Genomic DNA, 22,743 nt, shown 5'->3' with positions numbered 1-22,743 from the left:
CAAGACTGTTTTGGCTGGTAGGGATCTTTTGTGATTCCATACAAATTTTAGGATTGTTTGTTCTATTTCTGTGAAAAATCCCATTGGAATTTTGATAGGGTTGCATTGACACTATATGTTGTTTTGTGTAATATAGACATTTTGACAATATAAATTTTTCCAATCTATGACCATGGAATTATCTTTCAATTTATTGGTGTCTTCTTTGATTTCTTTCACCAATGTCTTAGTTTTCAGTGTACAAGTCTTTCACATCATCGTTTACATTTATTCCTAGGTATTTAATTCCTTTTGAAGCAAATATAAATGGGAGTGTCCTCTAAATTTTGTTTTCTAATTGTATGCTGTTAGTGTACAAAAGTGCAACAGATATTTTATATGTTGATTTTGTATCCTATAACTTTACTGAATTTATTAGTTCTCACAGGTTTTTGGTGTTGTCTTTGGGGTTTTCTTTACACAAAATCATGTCATCTGCAAATGGTGACAGCTTTACTTCTTTCTTTCCAATTTGGATGCCTTTTCTTTTTCTTGCCTAATTGCTCTGACTCGGACTTCCAATACTATACTGAATAAAAGTGCTAAGAGTGGGCATGATCTTAGGGGGAAATTTTTCAGCTTTCTATCATTGGGTATGATCTTAGCTGTGGGCATGTCATTTATGGCCTTTATTATGATGAGGGACATTCCCTCTATAACTTCTTTGTTGAGTTTTTTTTTTTTTTAATCATAAATCAATGTTGAATTTTGTCAAATGCTTTTCCTGCATCTATTGAGATGATCATATAATTTTTTATCCTCCATTTTGTTAATGCGGCATATCACATTGATTTGCAGATGTTGAACCATCTTTGCATCCTTGGAATAAATCCCACTTGACCATGGCATATGACTTTTTTAATGTATTGTTGATTTTGGTTTGCTAATATTTTGTTGAGGATTTTTACATCTATGTTCATTTATGTTCATACTGACTTATAATTTTCTTCTTTTATGGTGCCCTTGTCTGATTTTGGTATCAGAGCAATGGTGGCCTTGTAAAATGAGTTTGGAAGTGTTCCCTCCTCTTCAATTTTTTCAGAGAGTTTGAGAAGAATAGGTATTAAATCTTCTTTGAATGTTTGCTAGAATTCACCACTAAAGCTGTCTGGTCCTGGACTTTTAATTGTTGGGAGTTTTTTGATTACTGACTCTATCTCCTTGCTAGTAATTGGTCTGTTCAGATTTTCTATTACTTCATGATTTAGTATTATAAGATTATTTCTAGAAATGTATCCATTTCTTCTAATTGTCCAATTTGTTGGTATACAGTTATCATAGTCCCTTATTAGCCTTTGCATTATTTTAGTATCAGTTTTAATGTTCCTTCTTTCATCTGATTCCATTATTTAAGCCTTCTTTTTTTCTTAGTAAATCTAGCTAAAGGTTTACCAACTTTATCTTTTCAAAAAACCAGCTCTTAGTTTTATTGGTCTTTTCTATTGTCTCTTTAGTCTCTATTGCGTTTATTTCTTCTGACTTTTGCTATTGCCTTCCTTCTACTAGCTTTGGGCTTCATTTATTCCTTGTTTTCTAGTTCCTTTAAGTATAAAGTTAGATTATTTATTTGAGATTTTACTTGTTTCCTTTCTAATAGATGCAAATATATTTATTCATTCTATTTTTATAAATGTTTATTTTCATTTATTTTTGAGAGAGAGAGAGGCAGAGAGAGGGAGACAGATAATCCCCAGCAGGCTCATCAGTGCAGAGCCTTATGCGGGGCTTGAACTCACAAACTGTGAGATCATGACCTGAGCCGAAAACCAGAGTCAGACACTTAACGGACTGAGCCACACAGGCAGCCAGGCACTTTTTTCTCGAAGTAGGTCTGTAGTATTATGAACTTCCTTGTTAAAACTGCTTTTGCTACATCCCAGATTTTGGAAAGCTGTATTTTAATTTTCATTTATCTCAAGGTTATTTTTTTTCATTTTTTAATTCATCAATTGGTTGTCTGGTGGCATGTTGTCAAATCTCCACATATTTGCAATTTTTCCATTTTTTTTGTGATTGATTTCCAATGTCATACCATTGTGGTCTGAAAAGATGCTTGATAGGGCTTCAATCTTCCAAAATTTATTGAGACTTGTTTTGTGGCTAAACATATTATCTGTTCTGGAGAATATTCCACATACACTTAAGAATGTATATTCTGTTGGTTTTTGGTAAAATGTTTTGTATATATCTAAATCCATCTGGTCTAATGTATTTTAAGGCTAATGTTTCCTTATTATTTGTCTGGATGATCTATTCCTCGATGTAAGAGTGATATTAAAGGCCCTTACTATCATTGTCTTATTGTCAATTTCTCTCTTTAGGTCTGTTAATATTGCTTTATACTTTTAGATCCATCTATATTGGGTGCATAAATATTTACAAATGTTGTCTCTTCCTGCTAGATTGACCCTTTTATCATTATGTAATGCCCACCTTTTTCTTTTATTACAATCTGGTTTAAGTCTATTTTGTCTGATATAAGTATAGCTACCCCAGCTTACTTTTGGTTTCCATTCACATAAAACATCTTTTTCCATCTCTTCACTTTCAACCTGTGTGTCATTACATCTAAGGTGAGTCTCTTATAGGCAGCATATAGATGGGTCTTGCTTTTTATCCATTCAGTCACTCCCTATCTTTTGATTGAAGAATTTGGTCCATTTGGGGGGAGGGGTTGCCCTTTTCATCAAACATTTATTAAATGAATAACTGCACACAGCCTGAGCTGTGTATGGGCTGTTAAAGGCTTGAATGCCTAGCTAAAGCCAGAAAAACTGTTGCCCCTTTTTCATGTTCACAGAGTAGCTACTGTTCATAGTTTGGCCAGTCTTATGGTCTGCAAAAGGGGTAAGCATCCCAGAACAAGATTCTGCTGAACTGGAATGGAGCCAGGGTAAGTGCACTGAGCCAACCCCTCAAGGCAGTGATCTTACAACCCATTCTTCCTGGTACCCAAACTCTTATGAAGACAGATGGGGAATAGGAAGGCTCTCTTCTGGCTAGGATGAGGCATATAGATGATAGAAAAGAAAGCCAGGTCAGGTCATGATCTCATAGTTCGTGACTTGAAGCCCCACAGCATAGAGCTGCTTCAGATCCTCTGGCCCCCTCTCACTGCCCCTCCTCCACTCGTGCTTTCTCTCTCAAAAATAAACAAACATTTAAAAGAAGAAGAAGGAGGAGGAGAAAAGAAAACCAGAGAGAGGCTGGTGAAGGGAGACAGGAATTGCTACTTATTGACTTAGTTGTGGGTTCTGCAGTAGAGCCCCTTTGGGTTTTAACAGCCTTTTTCTGCCTCCTTTCTTCTTCCTGCAACTTCTCCTGCTAAGCTGCCATGACTGTAAGCCAGCATCCATTTTCTGTGATAGCAGTGCAACTCATCTTGCAAACATCTCCCTTTGGGCTTTTCTTCGAAGCTGGCCTTTCATTGGAGGTACAGGGCGGCCATCTGTGTAAGATCAGTCTGGGAACTCTGTAAAGGGTCCGTAGACAGAGGGGTTGGTAGCCAGGCCCTGCCTGGGTGGAGAAAAACAGTTCCATGAGGATTCAACCGAGCTTCTGGTTCCCCAGTTCCCCCCAGACCAGCACTCACTGGAGTCACCATTGGCCGCCCACCTAACCCACCACACTGCTGTGCAGCCTCCACACACCTAAAGCAGCCATGCTGAGGCAAGAGAGCTAGAAGTGGGTGTCAGTCCATTTATGTTTAAAGTGGTTATAGATGGTATATCCTCATTGTCATTTTGTTAACTGTATTCTGGTTGTTTTGTAGTTCTTCTCTGCTCCTTTTTCCTCTTGCTCTCTTCCCTTGTAGTTTGATGCCTTCCTTTAGTGTTTAGATTCCATTCTCATGATCTTTTGTATATCTACCATAGGTTTTTGCTTTGTGTTTTCCTGAGGCTTACATATATTAGCCTATGCACATCCCAGTTTAAGTTGATAGCAAGTTACGTTTGAATGCATTCTAAAACTGTATTTTCCCCTTCCCACAGTTTATGTTTTTGATGCCACATTTTACATCTTTTAATTTTGTATATCCTTTAACTATAGTTAAACTTGTAGTTATTGTTGTAGTTATACTTATTTTTACTACTTTTGCCTTTTAACCTTCATACTAAAATAAGTGATTAGTCCACTACCCCTAATATATACTTACCTTACCAGAAAGACTTTTACTTTCATATGTTTTCTTGTTACCAGTTGGCCTTTCTTTTTGGCTTAAAGAAGTCCCTTTAACGTGTCTTATAAGCCCAGTTTAGTAGTGATGAACTTGTCCAGTTTTTGCTTGTCTGGAAAACTTTTTCTCTCCTTGAATTCTGAAAGATAATCTTGTCAAGCAGAGTATTCTTGGTTGAAGATTTTTTGCTTTCGGCACTCCCTTCTGGCCTGCAAAGTTTCTGCTGAAAAACTTGATTAAAGTCTGGGGGCCAGGGGGTCCCTTATACATAACAAGTTGTTTTTCTCCTGCTGCTTTTAAGATTCTCTCTTTAACCTTTGACATAATTATAACGTGTCTTGGTGTGACTCTCTTTGAGTTCATTTCATTCAGAACTCTCTGGGCTTCCTAGATCTGAATGTCTGTTTCTTTCCCCAGATAAATGAAGCTTTCAGCCATAATTTCTTCAGATAGGTTTTCTATCCCTTTCTCCTTTATCTTCTCCTAACAGGACACCTATTATGTGAACATTGTTCCACTTGATGTTGTCCCATAGGCCCCTCAAATTATCTTTTTTTTTTTTTCTTGCTGCTCCGTTTGAGTGAGTTCTATTGCCCTGGTCCAAGTCACTAATCTTTTCTTCTGCTTCATCTACTCTGCTGTTGAATTCCTGTAGTATATCTTTCAGTTATTATATTCTTCAGTTCCATGTACATTCTTATATTCTCCATCTCTTTGCTGAAGTTCTGTGTTCATCCATTCTTCTGAGATCAGTGAGCATCTTTATGACCATTACTTTGAAGTCTCTATCAGGTAAGTTACTTATCCCTGTTTCTTGTATGTGGTTTTTTTAAAACGTTTATTTATTTTTGAGACAGAGAGACAGAGACAGAGTACAAGCAGGGGAGTAGCAGAGACAGAGTGAGACACAGAATCCAAAGCAGGCTCCAGGCTCCAAGCTGTCAGTACGGAGCCCGATGCAGGGCATGAACTCATGAACCAAACTGTGAGATCATGACCTGAGCCAAAGTCGGGTACTTAACCGACTTAGCCACCCAGGCACAACCTTATCTCTGTTTCGTTAGGTTTTTTCAGGAGTTTTATCTTCTTCTCTCATTTGGAACATATTCTTTTGTTTCCTAATATTTCCTTAACTCTCAGTGCTTGTTCCTATGTATTAGGCAAAAGAGCTATCTCTTCAGTCTTGAAGGAGCGGTCACAGGAAGACTGGGGTATTTCAGTCTGCTATCTGTAAATTGCTCTGGGGGTTTTAGCCTGCCAAGAACTCTGTAATTATTTCAGTTCCATAGGTCCCAGAAACGCAAACACCCCTGGCCACAAGAGGCAGGTGTTCAAAGCACTCCCTCTATGGACTGCACACACCTGTCAGCTTTGCTGGGGCCAAGGAAGAGCAAGCACCAGGCCAAGGCAAGGCTGCCTGCCTACCAATTTTAGCACTGTGGGTTTGTGGGGAGCAAAGGTCAGGGCAAGCTGGCCCAACAGGTTTGGTGGGGCAGAGCCACAGAAGAACACAGATGCAGAGTAAACAACTTTCACAAGGCTGAAGGAAAGTGCTAAAATGGCACCAGCTAGCGCTGGTGCTAGCAAGATAGACTGCAAAAATGGTGTGCACCAGTGCCTTTAGCCAGAGAGAGAGCTCCAATAGACCTCTGTCCCTCTGGCAGGCACTTTAAGCTTACCCAGTGAATCTCCTTCACATACGGCCTAGGCACTTCCAACCTGCCATTTTTGTGCTGGGTTCCAGGACAAGTAAGTCTGCGTGTGAGCACTTTTAAGGGTGAGTTCCAGTTTCCTATAACCCTTGGGTCTCCTTGATGTAAGCCCCATTGGTTTTCAAAGACAGACATCTGGGAGCTCATCTCTCTGGTACAGGTCCCAAGAATTGGGGCTCCTGATGTGGGGCTCAAACCCCTCACTCCTCAGGAATATGCTCCATATTTGTTAGATCCCTCCCTTTTGTGGGTCACTGAGTCAGGAGTGGGGTTCCTGGTGAAACCAATCTCTACCTCTCCCACCGGTCTCAATGTGGCCCTGCCATCTTTGTTGTGGAGTTGTTCAGCTAGTCTCCAGGTCTTTTTCAGAGACTGACGTTCTATATGTAGTTGTAGATTTGGTGTGTCTTTGGTAGAGTGAGTAGGATATCTATGCCACCATCTTGAACCACCTCTCTGTTCTGTGGTTTTTAAATCCTCCTTTCTCTTTCTCACTTTGATTTTCCCTTTCTTCACTAACATTTGTTTACTCCACTAATAAGAGACCTAGGCTATGGTGATCCCTACATTAAAAAGTTCAAAATTTTCAGAAATAGCTAACAATTTTCCAAAATGAGGTCTGTTATTATCTCAACTCTTTTATAAATGGAGTTTCTCACATATTCTCATATAGCATAAATAGCATGGTTTTGTATAGAATAGACTTCACTGTACTCATAAGAAGAATGCCCTGAACAAATTTTACATTTTTCTAGATGACTGCTGATTATGGCAACATGCTACAAATAAAGCTCTGTATAGTAGAGGAAAGAGATCTGAATCAATCATAGTCACAGCAGTGAACTTGAAAGCATCTAAGTCACCTATGAGTGATGTTCATTGTCTCTCAATAAAGAAGTGATAGGCAAGTACCTACAAATGCTGCTAAACAATGTTAAATAGTTTTCCTTTCTACTAAACTGGTGTCTTCTTTTCTCTCCTTTTACGGCTCCTGAATTTCTAGGTTTTTATAGGCAGCCTATCACTCAGAGAATCTTTCCTTTCTTTTTTTCTTAAGTTTTTAAAATAAATTCTACCCCTAATATAGGCTCAAACTCACAATCCCAAGATCAAGAGTTGCATACCCTACCACTGAACCAGTCAGGGCTCCAAATCTTTTCTTTCTGAAGCAAAATCTTCCAGAAAAGAAGATTCAAAAAGCCAAATAGCTGTTGCTCCACCTTACTTATATTTTGACTAATTATATATGTGGCAAAGCACACTGTTTCCACTCTTAATTTAAAAAGCAAATATTGGTGCCTCAGTCAGTTAAGTGTCCAACTTCAGCTCAGGTCATGATGTTGCAATTTGTGAGGTCGAGCCCTGCATCGGCCTCTGTGCTGGCAGCTTGGAGCCTGGAGCCTGCTTCAGATTCTACATCTCTTTCTCTCTCTACCCTTTCCCTGCTCACTCTGTCTCTGTCTCCCAAAAATAAATAAACATTAAAAAAAATTTTTTAGGGGCGCCTGGGTGGTTCAGTCGGTTAAACGTCTGACTTCAGCTCAGGTCATGATCTCATGGTTCGTGGGTTCAAGTCCCATGTCCGGCTCTGTGCTGACAGCTGGGAGTTTGGAGCCTGCTTCAGATTGCCTCTCTCTCCTACTTGCACTCTTTTCTCTCTCCTACTTGCACTCTTTTCTCTCTCTCTCTCAAAAATAAACATTAAAAATAAACATAAAAAAGTAAATTAAACATTTAAATAAACATTAAAATTTTTAATTTTTTTAAATAAATAAAGAGCAAATATTCAAGCTTTCTTTGTCTCTTAAGGAAAATACACATTCCTCATTCTTTTACTTTACACAATCAAAATACCCCCAACTAATTTTTTTTTTTTTTTTTAGTGAAAGTTGATAGGTAGGCAGCAGCTCCCTATTCTTTCTCTACAAGATTTCAGTTAACCTTGAATAGGATAACTGTGATCTTAGAAAATGAACCCAAAGTACTTGCCTTTCCAGTCTTCTCCATGCTTCTGTAACTAGAGCTTCAACCAGTAGGTCATGGGTCTCAGTAGCACACCTCAATAAAATCAAGAGAAAATAATTTTCCATACATAAACATTTTTAAAGTATTAAAAACAATCATGCAAGTTAACAATTATAATGCAAAAGTGAACCTCAAGTTATTATACTCTTACACAGTCTTTATTTCTGGTCCATTCCCATTTCAGTATTTTGATTTCTTGATACGGTATAATAAACATCTACATTTTATCCCATGCCTCTCTCATTCTTTTATCTGTTCAATGCCTTCCACTGAACAATGAGAACATTCAACAATACATATTATTTTAAAAGTACACATAATATATATTACTTTTCTCTGATTAGAAAAATATTTTTATAGGAGAGTTTTGTAAAATAAAGAAAAACTTGAATAGGGTACTAAAACTTATTTATAGGTCTGTACTCATAAACAGCCACCATCATTAATCTGTAGCATTTTTGCTCCATTTGTCTTTTCTACACACATACGGAATATACATATTCCTTTTACAGTTTTTTTTTTTTTTATTTTGTTAAAAGGTTTTATTTTTAAGTAATCTCTACATGCAATGTGAGGCTAAAACTCACAACCCCAAGATCGAGAGTCACATGCTCCACTGACTGAGCCAGCCAGGCACCTCACTTTTACACTTTTGTACCCTGCCCTTTTCAGCATTTGCCCATGACACTACATAGTGTTCAAAACAATTTTTAAACATTGTATATTATTCCATTAAATGAATATAGTATCATTTAAACATCCACCTACTATTAGAATTTTAGTTTTTCAATATTATAAATAATGCTGGCATGAATATCAACGCACAATAATCTTAAATATGTACCCCAGATTATTTTCTTTTTTTTTTTTTTGCATTTTATTTATTTATTTATTTATTTATTTATTTACACCCAAGTTAGTTTGTATATAATGCAATAATGATTTCAGGAGTAGATTCATTCCCTCTGTATAACACCCAATGCTCATCCCAATAAGTGTCTTTCCTAATGCCCCTTACCCATTTAGCCCACCCCTGCACCCCCAACTCTTCCAGCGACCCTCAATTTGTTCTCTGTATTTAAGAGTCTCTTATGTCGTCCCTTCCTTGTTTTTATATTATTTTTGCTTCCCTTCCCTTACATTCATCTGTTTTGTATATTAAATTCCACATGTGAATGAAGTCATATGGTATTCGTCTTTCTCTGACTAATTTTGCTTAGCTTAATACCCTCTAGTTCCATCCATGTAGTTGCAAATGGCAAGATTTCATTCTTTTTGATTGCTGAGTAATACTCCATTGTATACATATTTACCACATCTTCTTTATCCATTCATATCCCAGATTATTTTCTTAGAGATAAACTTTAGAAGCAAAATTATTGGATCCAAGGGTATCTTTACAGTTCTTGATATACATTGTACCATCAGAACATATAAGAGTTCCTCCTCCAGTATAGCTTCATTAACCATGAATACCTTCTATATAACTAAACCACATACACTATATATTGTAGGTATAAAAATATCTTTTTAACCAATTTCAATATCTTTATAGCATTAAGCCTATATTAGTTTGTCTCCCAAAAATCAGAAACTTTCACGTTGAGTCATGAAGCAAAATTGAACTACATATTGCTTTTAAAACCTGAAAACAAAATTATATTTTACTCTTGAATCCTTTCATAATTAAAATATGACTTAGGAGCAAAACACAGAAATATAGTTTTTAGGTAAATCATCACCAAGCAGCATTCCTCCATCTGCCTAACACACATGAGTCTTGTGAGGTGTTTAACACAATGTTTTGTGGTCTGGAAACTGCCCTCGCTCAGAGATCTACAGTATACATTAACATATTAAAGCTTCTGAAGAGTCCTGCAATAAAGACTTGTTGAATTTTATTTTATTCATCGTTTTCCAAGCTGACATGACCACTGAGAAAGCAAAACAGGTATCTTGCCCATTATCATTACATACTCTCTTCATATACCTCAGAGAAGAAACTTTGCAACCACAGAAAGACCACCAAAAAAGGGAAGGCATTCTTCTTTTAGTCTAACACCACTCCCCCAAATAGGTAAAGCCTTAAGCCCCTTTCCTGTATAAGCGGACTTCCTAATAAAAACAACTGTATCTCTGCTTTGTGCAATGCTGACATCTATAGTTACTGATAGTCCTCACAGGTTAGCCAATCAAGTGAGAAAACTTATTTTTCCATGAATGAGACTAAGAAACAGACTAATTGCAACTTCTGTGTGTGTGTGTGTGTGTGTGTGTGTGTTTCCCTTCTATACCTGCTGAATATTTTACTTAGAAAATCCAGTTCTTTTGAGGCTGGATTCCCTTGCAAATAATGTAAAATTTCTTTTCTTTTTTAATGTTTTCCCAGCTTTATTGAGCTATGACTAACAAGTAAAAATTGTATATATTTAGGTTGCACAACAGGATGTTTGATATTCATATATATTGTTAAATGATTACCACCATATATTGTTAAATGATCCTCTAAACATCTTAAAAATATTCAATGATCAGGGATACTATTTATAGGGAAAAAAAAACCACACTGTTTTTCATTTTAAAGAGATTTTTAGAAAACTGATATATAATTATAAACTATAATCATTTCTATAAAATGTAAAAGTACATTACTTACTGTTGTGTGAGGTACAACACATTCACCAGGGTATCATCATTCATGAATTCCATTTGACTTGTAGCTAAATTATGAAGAGTAATAAACTGGGGATGGTCTCTGACACACTCAACATTTTTTAAAAAGCTGGTCTTCTGCTTTTGAAACTGCCAAAGTATATTAAATGCACATTCCACCTGCTTTTCTGAAAGTACAGCTTTGCTTTTTTGAATAAGATCAAAGATTTGCCCTTCATCTGTACACTTAATCATTTCGGTAATTAGTGGTTTACAACTGCAGGATCGAAACTGAAACGCTCTCCAGGAGAATGGACAAACAGCTCTTAGGCGAAGCATATTTACAAACAATAAATCTTTTTTTAAAAAGGTATTTTTTCATTTATGTCACAAATTTTCTTAGGTAGGAAGACTATTTGCAACAAGTAGTCAGGTGTAATATCGTGGTAAAAAGGTAACTATTTCTCCTTCATGTATTTTGCTTCCATTATGATAACTCCAAATCCCATTCCAAAATGCAGCTTCTGTAAAAGGATTGGTTTGACATGGATTAATACCAAATTAGTTCCAAAATTTAAATTAAAGTTACAAGGCTTTTTCTGCATTAACTCTAGTTAAGACTTTGTTCCTAGTCTGAAGCAAACAGCAGGATTTGGTCCAAAATTAAGTGTCCGGGAAAAGGGGCTTCTTTCTGCACTCCATTTTAAAAATGTTTGTTAAATTTTACATATATATAGTTTTCAAATTTGATGACAGAAGCAGAAGGGAAAAAAAATCCTACACTCAGAACCATCTTTTTAAACCAAAAGATTCAGGGTGCCTGGGTGGCCCAGTTGGTTGAGTGGTCAACTTTGGCTTCAGGTCATGATCTCAGGGTTTGTGGGTTTGAGTCTCACACTGTCAGCGCAGAGCCTGCTTTAGATCCAGTCTCCCTCTCTCTCTGCCCCTTCACCCCTCTAAAAATAAATAAACATTTAAAAATAAATAAATAAATAAATAAATAAATAAATAAATGGCTCAAACTGTTTGGAATAAATATGTCACCTTCAATATTTTTACAAGGAACAGCCATTAATTCAGAGTTATAAAATTTTATTTTATTTATTTATTTTAAATGTTTATTCATCTTTGAGAGAGAAAGAGTATGAGCAAGGGAGGGGCAATGGGGGCGGGGGAACAGACAGAAGATCTGAATCTGAAGCCGGCTCTGCACTGACAACAGTGAGCCTGACGCAGGGCTGGAACTCACCATCCACGAGATGGTGACTTGAGCTGAAGTCTGACACTGAACCAACTGAGCCATCCAGGCACACCCAGAACTACCAAAAAATTTTTTTTCATTTTTTGGAAGGATAGTCTCTGGTATATTTACTTTCAGGATAATTGCTCCTTTCCTCTAGAACCCTAAAAGAACTCAAAGGGTTTGGTCCCTATTGACCTCAGATCAGTTTGAACCAAAAAGCAAGATGATTAAAGCTCCAATCAGGAAATAAGAAATCAAGTAATGTATCAAGACATGGTGAAGCAATATAAGAACCAAAGATAATTATGAAAAAGGATAATTTGTTTTAAAAATATACTGTAAATGTTTATATTTCTAATTGAGAAAGAACATTTAGAAAATCTGGGACTAAAATCATAGCATTTAACGTTTCTGCAACATTTCATAAAGGACTTTTAAAATATATCATCCTATTACATTTTCTCAATTAACCTGTCAGGTAGATATCATTTGCATTTTACAGATAAGGAAAGCTATTTGCAAAAAGGTTAAAAATCTACTCTAACTTGTGAAGCTGAGACAATCACTCTGTTCTTTGAATTTTCAACTTGGAACACCTCCTTACGTCAACAAACAAATACTAAAAGATTGCCTCTGAGTCTTGTCTATGGCTATGCTGTCTGTTCACAAGAAAAAACAAAAACAAGATAGAATTGGTATTTTATGATCATCAGTACAGCATCCTGGCCTACGCCAACCTGGGTCATACACCTACACAAATAACCCTGTACAGAGCAAAGGTATCTTCAAGATTCTCCCGCCTACCCACAACTGAAAATGGAAGCAGCTCAATGATTAGAATATAAAGGTGTCAAGTCCCCAGCTCTGCTCCCAGATAAATGACCTTGGGAAGTCACTTAACAAAAGGAGGGGCCTTAAGACGATGAGTGTAGGGGCCTGTGCAAATGACAAGCATCCTCCATGCCGGGCTCACAGTAACACAGAAGGAAATAAAGTGATCTTCCGCATCCCCGCCTAGGAGTGGGCTCACCCCTGCCCTCCTCTGAGCACTGGAAAACCCAATACCGGAAGGAGGCCTCTGTTCTCAGCCGAACCCTGCATCTCGGGCCCGAAAACATGCTGGGTGGAAGAAAATCTGCCGTAGCTACCTACCCAGCCCTGACTTGCAGGTTAAGTTCTTCTCTTAACAACCTCCAACTTTTCTGGAGGATCCCGGGGAAGGCTGCTTACAATGGCTTAGAAGCCAAGGCTATTCCTGGTCCCCAACAAGAAACGCAACAGGCTTGATTGTGTCATTCCCGCCCACGTCCTCCCATATCACATAGTTTTCCTCGAGAGACATCACCTCTCCTCTGACGGTGCCAGTCCCCAAACCAGGAAAAAATGCCGGGACATCGCAGCGTGCTCAGCGGAAGGCACGTACTACATGCCCCAGAGGACGTAGCGGCGAGGCCAATGGAATGGACGTCGCTTACGCATTCACGAGGAATTCTGGTCATTGTAGTTCCACATTGAGAGACTGGGACGACACATCTTAAACTATAGAAGTTATGGGGGTCCTTTAGGTCAGTGTTCCTCAATCCAAGTTAAGGTTTTACCCCAGTCCATGGAAGACAGATTTTTTTATAATATATAATAAAATATTATTATTTAGAAAATGAAATTTGAAATGGTAAACATGGAAAAAACACATGTGGATTTTTGTTTCTTACTATATTCAGCATATATGAAATAAATGTCAAGTGGCTACAAAATAAACCCTTACTCTCAGTTTCTGCCCCTGTGTCATGGTGAGGCCAGTCTTTGGACGACACTTTTGTTTTTAATAACTTTATTGAGAAATAATTTACACAGTATGCAATTTACCCATTTAGTGTACAATTCAGTACTTTTCTTAATTTAGGGTTGTGGAGCACCACCACAATTTATTTTAAAATAGTTTAGTAAGTCCAAAAAGAAACTGGGTAACCAATACCAATCACTTCCTATCCCCCACCCCCAACACCCTAAGCAACTGCTAATGGCAGAGCACACTTTGAGTTGCACTGATTTAGGTTGTTTGGAACCAGATCAACTGATAACAAATTTGAAGACTGAGGTGTTCTTAATGCACAGAGTAGAAAGAGTTTCAGAACAAACGTCAGAAAAAACATAGGGATGAAACTGGGCATAACCTGTATCAATGCCCTTCAGTCAAAGACCTATAGTTAAACAAAGTTGGGATTACTGACCAGTTGCAATGAAGCAGAACACACATCCCAAGGGGTGTCAAATTAAAAAGGTGTTAAAAAGAACTTATAGTATTCATCCCTGTGTTAAGTGATTTTGGCAAGGCTTAATGGAGCTTTTCTCTGGACTGGATGCTGTGAGGAAGCAGGAATAATTCTATTATTGGGTATCTTAATAAACTTTATCCATAGGGCAGGAAGAATGAAGTTAAAGCTGTGCTTGACAAACAGGGAGCAGTCACTCATAATAGCCAGGATACGTAGATGTTTGGTCATTTTTTGTGATTTGGACTGTGTTCTTATTTGTTCTCAGTTTTGATATGATTATGTAATGGTCTTCTTTTGTCTTGATCCATCATAGCCAGACATTGGCCTTGTCTCATGTTGGTATTCAACAGAATATGAAGGCTAAGCTATGAGGGCCAGACCAGCTTCTGGCAACAATAAGGCCTAAATGATAGTGTCAGGACAGTTAGTTCACTGCTGGGATGTGTTTGTCTCCTTCTCACGTTTGTGGAATTGTAAGGAGACTGGCCTAAGAAACAAATACCTGAAGCTTGCCTTTCTCTGGAATCTTGTTTATATAAGGAAAGGAAACATTTTATTTAGTCACTGTTAGCAACTTTTTTCCTTACTTGCAGTCTAGGGCATTCATAAAATATATATTTATGTATAAATCAAATCTGAGAACAAAATCAAGGTAATAATTTAAGTCCACAGTCATAAAATTGTATTGTAGCTAATGATTTAAATCATGAAGAAGCATCTTTTACAAGAGCTAACAAGTGGTTAACAAAGGGTAGCTCTTAATTTCCTCCTAGCAAATGTCAATGCCCTTCAGCCAAAAATCACAAGAAGCCTGTAGTTGAGGTTTATTACTTGTTGCAGCTAACAAAAATGCACACAGCAGGGAGTCATTTAGCTGTGCAGTAAAAGAGTATTAGAAAGAACCTATTGTAGGATTCTTTGGTTGGGTAATTTTGGGGAGGGTCTACAGAAGGAAAGGTTCACTCTATCTTGGGTGCCATTAGGAAGTTGGGCAAGTCTATGATTGGGCATCTAATACACCTTAACTATAAAGAAGGCAGACTAAAGTGGGGCTAAAGCTAAAATTGGTAAAGTAGCATTCACTCATTTAATGAGAGAGAAATCTTTGGTATTTTCTGTGGCACAGTGACCTTGTCTGATGTCAATGTTCTGTGAGATTGTTTATGTCCAACAGGAGGACAATATGCTTTGAGTTGTGTCAGATTAGTTTAAAATAACACTGAGGCTTCACAATGAGCATTAGGTCAATTTCTCCAACATCAGAGCATCAGAGACTTTTGTTTGTTTATTTTGTTTTTTTTTTCCCCCTCACCAATTAACTTGAATGCTTTTTCTCCTGGAATAATTCCGCCAGTATATATATAAAAAAAGTGTTTATTGGATATAACACCAAAAGCACAGGCAAGAAGAGAAAAAACTAAGTAAATTGAACTTCATCAAAATTTAAGACTTTGGTGCATCAAAGAACACTATCAACAGAGTGAAAAGGCAACTCATAGAATGGGAGAAAATATTTGCAAATGATATCCCTGTTTTGAAGAACTCCTCTAAATTAGTGACAAAAAATGTTTTTTCAATGGGCAAAAGACTTGAATAGACTTTTCTCCATGGTCACATGAAAAAAAATGTTCAGCATCACTAATCATTAGGGAAATACAAATCAAACTACAATGAGAGACCACTTTGCACCCAATAGGTTAGCTATTATCAAAAAACCAGAAAATAACAAATGTTGGCAAGGATGTGGAGACACTGCACCCTTGCGTGTTACTTACTGGTGATAATGTGAAATGGTGCAGCTGCTGTGGAAAACAGTATGGTGGTTCCTCAAAAAACTAAATACAATTATCATGTAATCTAGTAATTCTACTTCTGCATATATACTCAAAAGAATTGAAAGCAGGAACTTGAGCAGTTATTTGTACAGCATTGTTCATAGCAGCATTATTTATAACAGCCAAAATATGGAAGCAACCCAAGTGTCCATCAACAGATAAATAAAGAAAATATCATATACACATACAATGGGATTTTATTCAGCGTTAAAAAGAAAGGAAATTCTGACACATGCTACAACATGGATGAACCTTGAAGACCCTATGCTAAATGACATAGGCCAGACACAAAAGAACAAATATTGTATGACTCCATTTATATGAGGTACTTAGAGTAGTCAAATTCATAGAAACAGAAAGCAGAATAGTGGTTGCCCGGGGATAGGGGGAAAGGCCAATGAAGAGTTGTATAGAGCTACAGTTTTGCAAGACAAAGAATTCTGAAGATTAGTTGCACAATGTGAATGTGGTTAACACAACCGAACAATATACTTAAAAACGCTTAAGATTGTAAATTTTATGTTATGTGTATTTTACTACACATTTTAAGTTTTTAAAAAAAAACTTAAGTTTTTTTATTTATTTAAGTAATCTCTACCCAACACCCCCCCCCCCCCCCCACCAACTAGGGGCTCAAACTCACAACTCCAAGATCAAGAATCACATGTTTCTCTGACTGAGCCATTCAGGAGCCCTTATTTTACTACAATTTTTAAAAAGGTATTCAATTAAAAAGGGAAGGGCAACCTCACTGGTAGTCAGGAAATTAAAAAATAAAATGATACCATTTTTCCACCCATTAAATTGGAAAAGATTGAAAACAATTTTCATCAGGGTAAACAGACATTTTCATTCAACCTTCAAGTATTACAACCTTTCAGGATACTAATCTGGTACTATATGCCACATTGAAAACTATATGTGTCCTGAGATGCACTTCTGGCCATCTTTCCTGCAGCTTTATAAGCATCAATATTTTAAGGATATAAGGATATATGTAAAAGGATGTTTATTACAATATTGTTTGTCTTAACCCAAACTTGCAACAACTGAAATGTCTAATAGGAGAATGGCTGGATAAATTATGGTATATCTATACTATGGAAGGTTATATAGATATCAGAAAAAATGTTCATAATATATTTTATGCAAACAAAAGCAATTTAAGAGTAATATGTGTGATGGAATCTTTTTTTGAGAGAGAGAGAAAGAGAGAGAATGCACACATGTGAGTGGGAGAGGGGCAGATGGAGAGGGAGAGAGTGAATCTTTTTTTTTCTTAATTTTTTTTTCATGTTTATTTTTGAGAGAGAAAGAAACAGAGTGTGAGTGGGGGAGGGGCAAAGAGAGAGAGGGAAACACAGAATCTGAAGCAGGCTCCAAGCTCTGAGCTGTCAGCACAGAGCCAGACATGGGGCTCAAACTCACAGACCGCAAGATCATGACCTGAGCCAAAGTTGGACGCTTAGCAACCCAGGTGCCCCAACAGACACAGAGAATGAGAGAGAGAGAGAGAGAGAGAGAGAGAGAGAGAGAGAGAGAGAGAGAGAGAATCTTAAGCAGGCTCTATGCTCAGCATGGAGCCCAATTCAGGGCTTGCTCTCACACCCTGAGATCATGACTTGAGCCAAAATCAAGAGTTGACCCTTAACTGACTGAGCCACCCAAGAGTCCCCGGGATCTCATCTTTGTTGAAAGAAGGGAGAGAAAGTTCTTAAGTTAATACAGGAATAGAAAAGAAAATCACTGGATACTTCAAGGGAAAGGAATTGGAAAGGATTAGGGGCAATTATTTTTAAATCTCTATAGAATGTTCAAAATTTTACAATAACTTTTATTACTGTGAAATATATGTGACAACAAGCTTGCTTCTTTTAAACAATATAATCAAATTGCTCACAGTTTTTAAAATTAATTAATTAATTTAGAGAGAGAGAGAGAGAGCAGGGGAGGGGCAGAAAGAGGGAAAGACAATCCCAAGGAGGCTTTGCAATGTCAGCAGAGAGCCTGATGCACAGCAAAACCTCACAAACCATGAGATCATGACCTGAGCCAAAATCAAGAGTCATATGCTTTACTCACTGAGGCACCCAGGCACCCCAACAAGCATGCGTTTTTAAAAAGTCTAACATATTATTGGTGATATAGAAGAAAATTAGAACAATTAATTTGTTGTTTTTCTATGGATAGAAACAAAAATTTTCATTATTGTAAAATAAGGCAAGTTGAGGCACCTGGCTGGCTCAGTCAGTGGAGCATGTGACTCTTGAGCTTGGGGTGCTAAGTTTTGAGCCCCACGTTGGGTGTAGACATTGTTTAAAAATAAAATCTTTTTAAAAATTAAAAAAAATAAATAATGGTAAATTAATTGTAGTAGCCAAGCCCACCAACTTCCCTTCTTTTGGTATCAGACTCTATTCCTCACACTACAAAAACTGAAATGATGTAGGCTAAGCCAAATCTCGTAATTCACACCCATGTCCTAGTAGATGGGTAATGCTATCTGCTGTGATAAATAAAGCCAAATGTCAGTGGTTTAACACATTAGTTTGACTTCTCAACCATATCACATTCCAATGTGAATATCCCTGGTCAGTGGAGGACTTTTCTCTATTCAGAGATTCAGGGAGCTATGCTTCTTTTATAATCCCCCAGGGCCTTAAAACTCTCTGGATCTAGCTGACATAAATAGGAAGAAAGGACATGGAGAAGATATAGTACTTTTGGAAACATCTTGGCCTAGATGTAACATACATAATTTTCACTTACTTTCCACTGATGAAAAGTATTCACATATCTTTACTCAGATGTAAGAGGACAGCTAAAAAAATAAAATAAAAAGTAGGCACGTCAGACACTTCCCAGTGTCACACCCCTCACTATGTAACTGCAAGTACAAATTTTGGGGTCTGTCACTGTAATGCTAATCAAAGACTTCCCTGGCATTTTATAATTGGAGCTGGCAAGGACTTAGATTATTAAGATGTGAGGTAACTTCTTCAGGCTAGAGAATGAAGCCAAAACACAGGTAAGTCAAATAAGACAAGAGACAAGTTCCATGATATTCCATCTATTCTTTCTTCTCTGTATTAGTTATCCATTACTGCTGTAATAAATCTCCCAAAACTTAGTGACTTAAAACAACATTTATCATCCCACAGTTTCTGTGGGCCAGAAATTCAAAAGTAGCTTAGTTGAGTGGTTCTGGCTCACAGTTTCCTACATGATTTAAGTCAGATATCAACAAGGACTACAGTCATCTGAAGTCTTGACTGACTGAAGTCTTGATTGCTTCCATAGGGCTCACTCACATGGCTGCTGGCAAGAGACTTCAGTTCCTCTCTGACTTTTGCCGGGAAGCCAGTTTCTTGCCACAGAGGCCTCTCCATTGTCTGCTTGAGCATCTTCATGACATGGCAGTTGATTTCCCCTTGAATGAGTGATCCAAGAGACACAGCAAAGAGGAAATCAAAATGCCTTTTATGACCTGGTCTCCAAAATCACACTGTCACTCTGCCTTTTACTATTCATTAAAAGATAGTCACATTAGAGAATTTATAGACATATTTTAAAACCACCACACTGTGCAGCAGTTTTGTTTCACAAAGCAGTACATTCCCAATTTTACCTAAGCTAGCTGAAGCTGGTTTTCTTTTATTTGCAAATGAGAGTGCTCACCAATACTGGAATCATAAGGCATATACAGTAAGTATTATTGGGGTGCCTGGGTGGCTCAGTCGGTCAAGTGTGTCCGACTTTGGCTCAGGTCATGATCTCACAGTTTGTGAGTTCGAGCCCTGCATCGGGCTCTGTGCTGACAGCTCAGAGCCTGGAGCCTGCTTCAGATTCTGTGTCCCCCTCTCTGTCTGCCCCTCCCCTGATCGTGTTTTTTTTCTCTCTCTCTCTCAAAAATAAACAAACATTAAAAAAATAATGATAAAATAAAATCTTAAATAAAAGAATATTGTACAACCATTTCAGAAAACTCTTTGGCAGTATCTTCCAAAACTTATCCTATCCATACCCTAGGATCTAGCAATTCCATTCCTGGGTATATTTCCAACATATATATGAAATATATATGCTCGATATACTAGATACAAGAAAGTTCATAGAAACTTTATTCATAATCGCTAAAACCTGAAAACACAAATACCCAACTAAAGTAGAAGACATAAATAAATTGTGCAGTACCCATTGGGATGGTTAATTTTGTGTCAACCTGATTGGGCCAAAGGCTACCTAGATTAAACATTTAGTTACAGGTGTTATCAGCTAGGATGTTTCTGGATGAGATTAGCATTTGAATTGGTGAACTGCTGCTCTCCTGCAATAAACGCAATGCCTTAAAACAGGGGCAGATGCAGAGGGAGGTTGTCCTCTCAGTTTCACAGCTATTAAAATTGGTCAGGACCCTTACATGTACCACTTGCCCAACTGTAGCTGATAATTTACCTAACCTAAATGAGTGAAAAATGTAAATGATCGTAACTTACCCTTCTTTCTATACATTAACAAAATCTAAGTCCCTTTAGCTAGCTCCTTTTAAAACTCACTCACCCCATGTTCCCACAGGGATTGCCACCAGCCCTTCCCCCCAAATACCAGAGGCATTGCTTTTCAACCTAATCTAGGGACGCTTGCCTCTGAAAATAATTTTTAAAACAATATATGTCCTATTTTCTTTCTTTTTTTTTTTTTTAATGTTTTTATTTATTTTTGAGACAGAGAGAGACAGAGCATGAGCAGGGGAGGGGCAAAGAGAGGGAGACACAGAATCTGAAGCAGGCTCCAGGCTCCGAGCTGTCAGCCCAGAGCCTGACGGGCGGGCTCGAACTCACAGAATGTGAGATCATGACCTGAGCCGAAGTCGGACGCTTAACCGACTGAGCCACCCAGGCGCCCCAATATATGTCCTATTTTCCTAGAAAGTCCTGGATTTGGAGTTAAAGATTTGCTTCGGTATTTAGGAACAGTGTGTTTGGGGAGGAAGCACTTATCCTCCCTGAGCCTCGATTTCCTTATCTGTAAAACAAGCATTAATAACCTATAACATGGTGTTGCTGTGAGAACTTAAAAAAAGAAAGAACATCAATGCCCTATGTAATTTCCTTTGTTCCTCAACTAGAGCTTTGTTCGTTTCTGGTTTTTTTTTTTTTTTTTTTTTTTCAACTTGTGTCATAGTGTTAACTGGAAGCTGAAGTAGAATCTCCCTAAAGACTGGGCTTACTTCCCAATACTCTTGACAGAGGATGAATGTTTACTAGATGAAGCATTTCAATTCACGAAGCACATGGCAATCTGACGGTTGCAAACATTCCCAATTAACTCACACGACAAAGATTAAGTTACCTATGAACTAGGTATTTGACAGGAACCAACATCCTAGAATTACCAGGGAGGGCCTACGTGACGCAAGCAAAGAGAACACCAGGAGATGCGGCCAACCAACGGTGACGTACTTCCGGCGCGACGCTTTCTCTCCACGCCAGGACTGGATTGTGGGGGAGGGAGGCGGTTAGTGGGCTTTAGCGCCTTTTCTGGCGGCGGTAGATTTGAAGCGCTTTTAAAGGACCGGACCCGAGAAGTGAAGACTACTGGAGCAGGTAGGTGGCGCGAGGCCCGTATTTTTTCGGTGGCGTCCTTTGCAGCAGTCCCGGAATACGAGAGCGGGAAGGGCCCGAGGAGAGGGGCGGAGCCGACGCATTAGGCCCGGGCGAGTCAACTACCTTCCCCTCGAGGTATCTGGGCTATCTGGTTCCCGAACTAGTCCCCCAAGAACCGTGGCGCTGGCTCCGCAGCTGTTGCAGCTGGACCAGGCCTCCAGCCGTGCCTCCGGGGCCTGGGAAACGGTCCTCCCCCTGCCAGCCCCCGCCCTCTCCACTTGGGCGCACACCTCCCTCCCTGACGCATTTTGCCGCACAAGCTGTAATATGGCGGCAGCAACGGCGGCCTGAACTCTAGGGAGCGAGGGTGATTTTTGATGCTTCAAAATCGTAAGTCTGATCGCTAATGCGGGGTAGGTGGGAGGTTTGGTGGGGAAGGGGTAACCTGATGTCCTGTCAGGTTAGGATTGGAGAGTGGCGGGCGAGGAACCTGGATCACAGGGGTTAAGATTAGACTGAAAACAGGCTTTCCTCCACTCCGACCTTTTCGTCTTACGGACGGCGGCTGTCGTGCATACTTAAGTGATACAGGCCTCTTAGTTAAGCATTTTACTTAAACTGAAATCCAGGCTCTTCGCTTTTCATCCCAGGGCTGTCTAAAGTTCGCCCACGTTTCCAAGGACCTGTGAGCAGCGCAGGCATTTTAGGAGAAGATAATTACTCTTTAGGAGGAAGGCGATGCCTTCAGAGCTCCATATGCCTTGGAATTGTGCGAATTTGGCTCATCTTTAGTCTTTTAAGGAGCTAAGTCGAGCTCTGCGGGAATGGAGAACTCTCAGTCATTTTGGAAATGTTGTAAAAGCACCATTTTGTGCATTAATCTAATTTATTCTCACAGCAGTACTTTCTGTTCAGAACCAAGCTTTTGCAGTAGTGATGACAAATACGTCCAAGAAACAAATGTTTTGGACGTTTGGGGGTCCGTTAACTTTTAGTGGCTAAAACCAGATGGAGCGGAAAGCATGTGTGCGTGTGTCCGTACGTAGTCCCATTTGGGAAAGAAGAAAAAAAAACGCCAGTAATTTGCGGATTCGTAAAGATGATGGGTGAGGGGGTGGGTGTGTGAACGTTTTTGAAATAGTGCTGTAAAATCCAGAAAAAGGCACAGATATCTAGAA

The 22,743-nt window shown here is 38.5% G+C and overlaps 2 protein-coding genes and 1 pseudogene across 9 annotated transcripts in view; 1 reads left to right on the top strand and 2 right to left on the bottom strand.

Moving 5' to 3' along the window:
• The window catches only part of FASTKD1 (FAST kinase domains 1), a 47,573-nt gene extending 34,287 nt beyond the window's left edge, over positions 1–13,286 (bottom strand). For 4 of the 5 annotated variants that reach the window (XM_019458873.2, XM_019458893.2, XM_019458903.2 and 1 more), the window contains exons 1-3: positions 13,194–13,286; positions 10,610–11,129; positions 7,918–7,986 (exon numbers count right to left, since the gene is read on the bottom strand). In XM_019458873.2, coding sequence (XP_019314418.1) covers positions 7,918–7,986; positions 10,610–10,944 — 404 coding nt within the window. In that variant the 5' untranslated portion in view covers positions 10,945–11,129; positions 13,194–13,286. Of the gene's footprint in view, positions 1–7,917; positions 7,987–10,609; positions 11,130–13,078; positions 13,100–13,193 lie in introns of those variants that run through there. The other variant, XM_019458879.2, reaches the window with a different exon arrangement.
• LOC109272625 (39S ribosomal protein L52, mitochondrial-like) lies at positions 3,250–7,556 on the bottom strand (annotated as a pseudogene).
• Positions 13,287–21,416: 8,130 nt separating the features above from the next.
• PPIG (peptidylprolyl isomerase G) overlaps positions 21,417–22,743 on the top strand; it is a 45,827-nt gene continuing 44,500 nt past the window's right edge. For 2 of the 4 annotated variants that reach the window (XM_019458926.2, XM_019458943.2), the window contains exon 1: positions 21,417–21,565. The gene's annotated coding sequence lies outside the window, so the exon portion shown is untranslated. Of the gene's footprint in view, positions 21,566–21,683; positions 21,956–22,743 lie in introns of those variants that run through there. The other 2 variants (XM_019458934.2, XM_019458947.2) reach the window with 1 other exon arrangement.

Source organism: Panthera pardus, unplaced genomic scaffold (assembly GCF_024362965.1).
Source record: "Panthera pardus isolate Hobbes unplaced genomic scaffold, ASM2436296v1 HiC_scaffold_10, whole genome shotgun sequence".
In the NCBI taxonomy this organism is placed as follows: Eukaryota; Metazoa; Chordata; class Mammalia; order Carnivora; family Felidae; genus Panthera; species Panthera pardus.
The sequence above is the reverse complement of the archived record's forward strand: the minus strand, read 5'-3'. Positions and strand labels throughout refer to the sequence as shown.